This window comes from Echeneis naucrates, chromosome 22, assembly GCF_900963305.1.
Source record: "Echeneis naucrates chromosome 22, fEcheNa1.1, whole genome shotgun sequence".
Taxonomy (NCBI): domain Eukaryota; kingdom Metazoa; phylum Chordata; class Actinopteri; order Carangiformes; family Echeneidae; genus Echeneis; species Echeneis naucrates.
This window is the reverse complement of record NC_042532.1, coordinates 7745924-7755136: the sequence shown is the minus strand read 5'-3', so window position 1 is coordinate 7755136 and position 9213 is coordinate 7745924. Positions and strand designations below refer to the sequence as shown.

Sequence of the window (9213 nt, the reverse complement as noted above, 5' to 3'; positions counted from 1 at the left end):
ACACACACCCAGCATCAGAAGAGAGAGCAGTGATGGCAGCTGCGAGATTTAAGAGTAAAAAGTGGCTCGGACACATATATAAAGTAGCCTACAAAAAAATGTAAAAAAAAAAAAAAAAATCTAATGTTTTCTGAAACTTAAATAATGTTCAGTGGTAACTTTAGTTCACAATCAGGATAGAAATAAAACGGTACAAGGGAACTTTTATTTGTACGTCCAAGTTCTTTATTATATGTATATTTTGGGGACAGCTGGATTTAATTAAAATAAAATTTTAACTAACTAAATTTTAACTAATTTCTTTGTTATCAACTCAACCAAAACTTAATTTTGAAAAAATATTTTTCTATTTATATTTTTTACACATCTGACCTATAAATAGAGTCAATAAAATGTAAGGCAACAGAACACATTCGCCTGGCTGTATTTGGCCTTTCCATAGTTAAGGCAATTCTTTTAAAAATAATGACAATTTAGAATAATAATACTATAATACCTAATACAAAAACATATTTATACAAAGCTCTTTGTATGGTTTTAGCCAGGGTGGTATGATTCTTCTCGGGGGGCGGCTTGTGGGTGGATCTGGACCTGCACGCACCTTCACGAGGGCACCGATCAGCCCCGATTCGCGCTATGATAGGTCTCCGTTACCGCTCAGATGATATCAGTCTGGAGAACCGCGGGCTGATGGAACAACGGTCCCACTAAAGAGCACCTTAACCTCAACACAAAGCCAATTCAGACACACGGCCTTCAACTCTGTTTATTCGCTTCATGTAATGATCGATCAAAATTAATTTAAGTTTAATGTGTCTGGGGGAAACACGTGGTTGCTACCAAAACAAGATTAAGCCCCCTCCAGGAAAGTCGCGGTTCCGTCCATTCCGGCATCACAGTAAATTGCAGGTGTGCAGAGTTGGCGAAACCAAAATGTCGACAGCATAAAGAGCAGAAGCAAGATGGGTATCCTTCACTGGTCCCAGCAAAACCGAAAATCGCTTCAGTAACCAAAGAATGTGAATTTCGCCGCATTGTCACATTTTTAAACTAATATCTTTGACTCTCATGAGCGGACACAAGCAGGGAGTTTCTTGCTCCAGAAAGCAAAAACCAAATTGAACCTCTGCTGAAATAAAATGGGCTGAAAGACAAGATAATGGCATTTAAGAAAGCCTTTATTTTTGAATATTTACAATGAAATTATAAAAATATATAATTAAGGCTTTGGCAAATATTTTACATTTAGACAATTTCTTTCTTTGTTCACATCTTGGATTCACGGTAGGATCGAGATCATGGCCACAAATTAATATAATAGGCGGATTGCAAAATAGCCCTTGTTTTTATGATAAGATGCCGATGACAGGCTGGGCAGGAATTAAAGTATTTTTTTTATCCTGCAGTCTCCATTAAAGAATATAAACATTAAGTAGACTATTTCAATTAAGAGGAGTTAAAAAACAACGAGGGGAGACGCCGATACATCCATGCAAGCTTACATTCAGATAGCCATGAAGGCCGATAAAGCTATAGTGTATTCATAAGACATGTGAGAAGGCCTGTTTGACTGTAAGCTCCAAACACCCGGGGGAACAAGCCGTTAGTGTTGACACTTACTTTTGGAGTTGCTGAAATGAGTTCACTTAAATTGGTCTGGTAATTAAGGTGGTATAAGTCCCGGTTATGATGATGAGGTAGGGAGACTGAGTCCATGCACACTGTTCAAGTCTTCATGTTGCTGCTGCTGCTGCTGCTGCTTGTTCAGGGGACTGGGTGGTTTTCTGTCTCCTGCACAACACAAAAACAAAAAGGTGCCTTGGGTCCATGCGTGCAGCTGCTCGTCCAAATTGTTATTTACTCCTCAAGGTAAACGCAATATTGTCTCATCTACAAGTTTAAGCAAGTCCGCCCTGTCGTAAACCAGCCCAATAATCAGAAATACGTCCTTAATAAAAAATCATTTTTAAATACAGTTCTTCTATGTAGTTTACTTTCAGAAGTTTTTATCCTAAAATGTCCCCGGATCACCTGGCAGTCTGGTGGGTCAATATTTAGTAATGGAAATATAATTAGACTTCATTAGGGATTTGGTAAATGTTTGCACTGTCACGGTCATTGCTTATTGCAAAAGTGGGTGTGTGTGTGAGAAAGGAAGGGAGGGAGGCAGCATAGGAAACTTCCATTATAATGTTAATTATAAACATAATTAATCTCTGCAAAAAATTGCTTCACGGAGACATGTCATATTTTAAAACACCTGACAGCAGTCTTCACATTTAGCTGCGGTCTCTGTCCCTGACTCCCTCCCTGCTGTATACCTTCTCGGGCCTGCTGGTGCTTGAAGGCCATGGGCGAGTGGATCTCCCCTGCGTGCATCCCCATCCCGCCACCTGGGTGGGACAGGGCCGGGCTCTGCGGCTGCCAGTGGTGGTGGCCCGGGGCCACGTAGCCGCCTGCTGACCCACTATACACCCCGTACTGGTTGGTGGGAGAGTAAGCACACGCCGACACATAACTGGACAATGTGGAGGATGGCTGCAGGCAAACAGAGGAGACAATCAGTACATTAACCCCCCCTCCCCCGTGTGGCTCAGCACTGAGGGGTGTATAGCTGGAGAGGCGGATCAGACTCACTACAATTCATTTCATTTGCTATAAATACGGCCAATGTTGTTTACACAGTAGTTTTACTCTGTCTGACCTCTAAATAATAGTCTGAAATGTAGAATTAAAAAAGCTCCCTGAGAGGTTAGGTGTTATCAGGCAGCTGCCTGTGGCCTCGTGTGACTCTGAGCTTTACCTGATATTTGGAAACTTTTTCAAATGAGGCCTCTGCTCATTTTGGCTCCAAACAGTCGGACTGTTTTCCATAAAGAAAAAATCGCGTGCATGCAGTGTATATAGAGACGGTCCAGGCTGTGCAGATGTCCGTGCGTGTGTGTGTGTCTATATATATTTATATATGTTGTTTTTTTCACCTGAGCGTATTTGATGTCGGCGTCAATGGCAGACTTGTCAATCCCGTTGACTGTGTGAGCCGCTGGGAAAGCTGCTCTGTTGACGCTACTCCACTCCTCCATTTTTGGTGGATATCCCTCCGTCCCAGCAATGGCTAATTTAGAAACAGTAACTTCACGTCAAAGATGTATAAAGGCCAAAAAAAAAAAAAAAAAACTAACTAAAATGTAAAGCAAATATTTAAAAATTAAGTATTCAGTGAAGTCACCTTTTTTTAAGCTTCGCAATTAATTTCAGAAATATAGCTTTAAAAAAGTTCATCAGTAAGTTAATAAATGAAAACAAAAGAAATAACTTTTTTATTATCATGTTTTGGGTATGACATATTTGATTTTCAAAATAACTGTCATTTTATTAAAAAAAAAAACCCAAATATATTATTTAATACTATAATTGTTAATAGTGCTTAATTCTTTGTTGTAGTCGTCCTTTATAATATTGGCTGTAACGTTAAACCTGATGAAAAAAAAATCAGTTATAGGTTAAATTATGTTGTAAGCAAACAAAATGAGCGCATTATAAATAATACTCAGTAATTTGATAATATATACATTATTATCGTCTATTACATCATGTTATTTTTTTCAATACCGAATTATCTAAAAGAAATTATACTATATTAAGGCTTGCACAGGACTACAGCGGTGAGCTACTTCTTTTAGAATATATTAATATATATAATTTGTATAACGTAATTGTACATAGATTTTATACAGTATACGCTGACCTTTGTGACACAAAGACGCACAGGTCCAGCACGCCTTTGCACAGGTTGAAGGACCAGAAAGGCAAAGAAAAATTGGCTGTAACGACTGCTTGAAGGATTAAAGGGGATATAGCAGGTGAGCAAAGTGTTTGCAAATGCATCATCCCATGAAAAGGCCCATTGAAAGTGGCCTTACTGCCTTCTGGCTCAACGTTGAAACGGAGGCCTGTAAGACTTCTAATGGACACATTGTCCTGCCTGCTGCTAGAGCAGGTGGTGCCGAGTGATATGGCAATTTATCACGATGAATAACACAGTGATAACCAACTGCGCAGGTTTATTAAGCCCTTATTAGAAAACCGAGGGAACTGTAGTTATCACGTGTGAGGCACTGAAAAGCAGAGAGGCCTTTTCTGACAGCACAAGGTGAATCCTCACCTGCAGGATCCATGAAGGCTCGTATGCCGAGGATGTTGCTGACGGTGTGTGCAGAAGGCCAGGCCCTGGATATGCTCACATGTCCAGCTGTCACCGGTACTCCAGGTGGGCTGCTCATTTTCGGAGACATGGTGTTGGGATAGGGGTATGGGTAAATGTGGTTGTAGGGGAGCCCGGCCTGCGCGGAGGCTTGCTTGCTGCTCTCGTACTGGTTGGGCTGGGACAGATTTCCAATCTTGTTGCGTAAAATCCTGCTGATCGAACTGACTGACGGGACATTGTACTTATCACAAACTCCATCTGCCAAAAGCCGGTCCCGAATCTCCCAGGCAAAGATCCCGGGGTCGTTTTGTTTGTATTCCCTGATATTTTTCACCACGTTCGGCGTCGTGACCCGTGGTTTGCTTCCGCCGATGGCACCGGGTAAGATGGAGCCCGTCTCGTTGTACCTCGCTAAAATCTTGCTCACGCAGCCGTGGGAGACTCGCAGTTGCCGGCTTATGTCGCAGGGTCTGATCCCGAGCTGAGCCAGCTCAACGATCCTTAACCTGATGGCGTTGGGCAGGGGTCGCCCGTTGACGAACACGCCGCCCAGTTGGTTCACCTCTCCATAGGTTTGCTCTGCAGGAGAATAGACACACAAGTTACATATTTATTCTAAGGTCGGTGCACAGACGCCGACTATTAGAGTAAAAAAATATATAATGTGCACTTGGAAGCAGCTTCGGTGGCCTGCCACAAAATATATCTTTATATTGATCACCAAGTAGTGTACAGGGCGACCTCAAAATGCCCAGCGTGCACCCGCCTGACTCAAACCAGCTACTGTGATTTACACCACAAACGGAGGTTGTGAACTTGTACGACATATGTCAACATACACATATTTAGACTGGTAGCCACCGGCTGGTGACCGCGATTTTGCAACTTTACAAACGTCTGTACGCAGTGTGTATGGCTTTATTCTTTAGCATCCCCGTGTTGCACATTTTCACAAGTAAAACAAAACAAAACATTAAAAATGGCGATCTTGAGGAATAGACATCAACAGAGCTCCTCAGAGAAAGACTCCTCATAGGGTAATTGCTGGTGTGTTTCCATTTAAAATGTAAAGCTTGGAGCAGACAGCAGTGTCCGCTGGATAGCGCTGGTAGAATCCGCCAAACAGACATAAGTCGTCGACAAAAGACCTTCTTCATTTGCACATAATGAACCTGGAGGGAGGAAAAAACTCAAAAGCCTATTTCTGTTTTTTACGCAGGCGTGTTGAGTGTGGTTACGCTTCTGTAAGCCCACTGAGGCATGAAGATGGTAACGCAGGCTTACCCATTTGCCTGTATGGTTGGAGATGCTGGGAAATGTAGGTGCCCTTTGAAATGGCTGAATGCGCCCGAGCGACGGCAGCGAAGGAAAAGGGGAGCGTGAGGAATGAGCCCCAGCAAAGGGAAGAGAGACCTCTTTAAACTCTCCTCCAGCTGCAGCGTGCCCCCTTCTTCCACCCCCCCACCCCTTTTCTCCCCCCCCTTTTTTTGTTGGAAGCAAGTGACTCTAAGGGACAGCGGCGCCAAAGTGATCTTCATCCGATAAAAGCAAATTGAAGTTATCCCGGGGAGTCCGGACTTAGCTGGAATTAATTTGACGCGTTCTCCACGTCAAACTTAGCTGTTATACGCCGAGACCTCTGCTCTGGTTTCATTGGTCGCCCTCCTCTGGAAACGCTGTCAGCCAATGCAAACCCCATCCGGTTGGAGCCGTGCGCCCTCCTTGAATATTTTGCATAGGGGAAGTGGCAGAAAGGGAAGCGTCTCATCTAACATGCAGCCTTCTGGCCACGATTTGACCGTAATAGAGGATATACACAAGCCTGACAGCGGAGCTCAAACCCTACTGAAATGTTTTCAGCTCGAAAATAAAGCTCAACCATTTTCCCCAGCTCACATAAATACTTTTAAACTAGTCTATTTACTTAGTAGTATTCATATGTGGTGTATTAAAGGAGAGGATATAATTAAGATTCAATTCCATTATTGACTTTATTTGAAATCCCCGCTTGCAGCTGATGCTTTAAATCAATTTGACTTCAGTGGATTTCTCTGAAATATGGGAGAACTTGTGGTCTGTGGCGTGTCGGTGATTCACTTCAATAGTTATGCACAACTTGATAAATTTAAAACCATTCCCCGGGGAATGACGCATACTCTTAAAAAATGTATCCCTTCAAAATAACAGCAGCAAATGCAGCAGATTTGATGTGCAACGCCATGCCATCCTGGGTGGAGAGGTTTACATGCCAGTGCTGCAAAAAAAAAAAAAACGTCATGTATTTTCCATTAGTGGCTTTGTCAAGGAATAAAACAGCTCTGTTTTTGGTCGCAATGGCACATTTTGCGCATTTGGATTTTTTTTCCTGTGGTGTATCCAGGCTCTGGAGCATCAGAGCAGGGGGGAGAGGTGCACACGAGCAGGCTGGGTCTTTTTATAAGCCCGTGTCAGAGCATCAAACATGGGAAGGGGCTCATGTAATCGATACCTCTGTAGATCACAGTGCTCCCAGACTATGGGATATTGACTGGATTCCACAGACATACATTATCACAGCATGTTTTCAGAGTTTCCTGTGCAAGTTTAGAAGGTATCGTTTATAAGCTCGCAAAACGTTACTTGTAAAACTTAACAGTCGACCCAATGGTAACAAGGTGCAGTGTCCTAATCCCCCTTCTCCCCTTTGCCCCCACCCCGCCACCTCCCCACACCCCATCCCACCCCTCTCTGTCTTCTGGACTCTCCACCGTCCACAGATTAGGGAGCAGGACGCATGGACAGACCGGGTTTGGGTCAGAGCTCTAAGGGAAGTTCGCTGTAGATTTGGGTACTGGTTATAGATCCGTTTTGTTTTCACTGCGGACTTTCCAGTTTGATAATCATCAGGCCAGTTGTCTCTATTTGCATGCTGCAATTGGTGCTTGTTGTTGTTGGACGCAGACAGACAGGAAACTGCGGGAGAAACACCATCAGCTGGTACCGAGTGTAAATAACATTTTTAACTAGCAGGGTTAAAAATCACCCTCTCTCTCCTGTCCCTCTCCTCAGTGTCTGTGTCTCTGTCCTCTCTCCTCTCGCCTCTCTCCTTGGCTGGCAGGACTCCCCTCATCTGGATAACGAAGGAACTACATGGTTATATCAACACGCTGTCTCCCAGCCTTAGGTTGTGAGTTATTCTCGGGGTAGGTAAACCCGTGCCTACCATGTTTACCAAAAAAAAGATTAAAAGTTCTCCTTGCATTTAACACGAGTACTTTAAAAATGTAAATATGCGGTAGGCTGCCATTATTTTCCTCAGTGTATTTGTTAAAAATGGTTATACCGCACATTATGTGCATGTTTCTGTGTTGCACGCAGCCTTCTTTTAACTTTCAATACCTTTTTAAACTACATGTTCTCCGTGATAATATATGTTTTATATAACAAGGATGTGACATAATATAGATATGAAACATTGTTTAATGGGACACATAATTGTTAATAAGGTTCCATTCAGTGAGAGTGGATTTGCATGAGTCCCTCTTATTTATTTCAGTTTTTTCTGTATCATTTTATCTTAATTTTTACATGTTTCATAGATTAAAACATGAGCTAATTCCAAAGTTTATTTTTTTCCTAACTTGAGATGGTTTCAATGATATAAATTTGCGGAACACATCGTTTTTCCATTGGCATTTAATAGAAAAAAAAAAGAAATGGTTTTGCAAAGAAGAAAATCTTTACGTTGTTTTTGTCTTTGTACCCAGAAAGGAAGGCAACAGAAATAGGCTATAGCATAAACTGTATATAAAATAAATAGAGATGAGCCGTTTGTGCAGTTAAGGAAACCGTGTTTCAGGTGCTTGGTTTTGCAAACCGTCCGCCTAGGTTTGTCATGTGTGACCAAACAAAAACAGCCATGAACGGCTCCCCTCAGTCTCCGGGATGCGGATTGTATTCACACAATATGTGCCCACATAAATGGAGTGCAGCATAAACACAAACAGCGAGTGCAGACTTCCCAGTGGGCCAGTACTCAGCCTATGTCCCACACAGCCCAGCCGACACATTAAGGTGCAAGTTTGGCCCAAGTAACTGAACAGCTTTTAGTCTTTTAATTTTTCAGACTTCATCAATGAAAATAATTGTGCACATTAAGCCACATGATAAATGTAATGGGCTGATATTTCAGGAACGGGAGTGTCAATTTAATTATTAATGTACCAGTAATAGAGACTATTACAGATTCTGAAAATTATTCATGTTTAAAATTTTTATTTACATTAAGCTGCTGCTGCTATAGTTCAATATTCTTGTATAGCGAATTATTTCATATGCTTTACCTTTTAATACAGCAGTGATATTAATTAGACTGTTGTGAACTAATGTTCATGCTTTACTCACCTATCTTCGTCCTCTCACGGAAGAACGATGCATATTTATGTGCACTTTAAAATCTTGGTATTTAATCTGCAATTCCATTTCTATTTTATATTATATTCATTAATGATAATTAATGCTAAGACGAGTCAAACGCCATGAGGTCGCTTTCCGCTAGTGTGGAGAAAATATCCATCTTTTCGTTCTGTTTTTGCTGCAAACATTTTATTGTTTGATTATGCAAAAATATATTTCAGAAATTGGTTATCTAATTGCATGAGCTATAAATATCCCACAAATAGACAGAAGCCCTCGAAGTGTGAAATCTACTCCCAGATCGCCTGAACATCACGCACACACACACACACACACACACACACACACACTCACCGACACCTGACACTCGCAAGGTGCAACGACCCCCGTCGGTAAATATTTATGTTGGTTTTAAGTGTCATCAAAGGATTGGCTTCCACCACTGTGCTTTGTCTTAAGGTTCTTGAGGCCAAATTAAAGTTCCGTTTTTCATTGTATGAAGGGGGTTCGACAGTGTATGCGTGGATGCGTGTGGAAATGTGTGTGTTGTAAATCACTTCTTATTAAGCTGCATTTACACAGATTTTACTTAATAAATTGCTTTGGAAACG

The 9213-nt window shown here is 41.8% G+C and overlaps 2 protein-coding genes across 2 annotated transcripts in view; one reads left to right on the top strand and one right to left on the bottom strand.

Moving 5' to 3' along the window:
- Positions 1 to 1160: 1160 nt before the first annotated feature.
- Positions 1161 to 5666, bottom strand: pax1a (paired box 1a). The gene is made up of 5 exons (XM_029493744.1): positions 5492 to 5666; positions 4166 to 4786; positions 2982 to 3115; positions 2322 to 2538; positions 1161 to 1791 (listed from the first exon to the last, which is right to left on the bottom strand). Exons 1-5 carry the CDS (start codon positions 5493 to 5495, stop codon positions 1685 to 1687), a joined length of 1083 nt encoding a protein of 360 aa, XP_029349604.1. The 5' UTR covers positions 5496 to 5666; the 3' UTR covers positions 1161 to 1684.
- A 1492-nt stretch (positions 5667 to 7158) lies between these two features.
- nkx2.2a (NK2 homeobox 2a) overlaps positions 7159 to 9213 on the top strand; it is a 31693-nt gene continuing 29638 nt past the window's right edge. The window contains exon 1 of the mRNA XM_029494289.1: positions 7159 to 7389. The gene's annotated coding sequence lies outside the window, so the exon portion shown is untranslated. The remainder of the gene's footprint in view (positions 7390 to 9213) is intronic.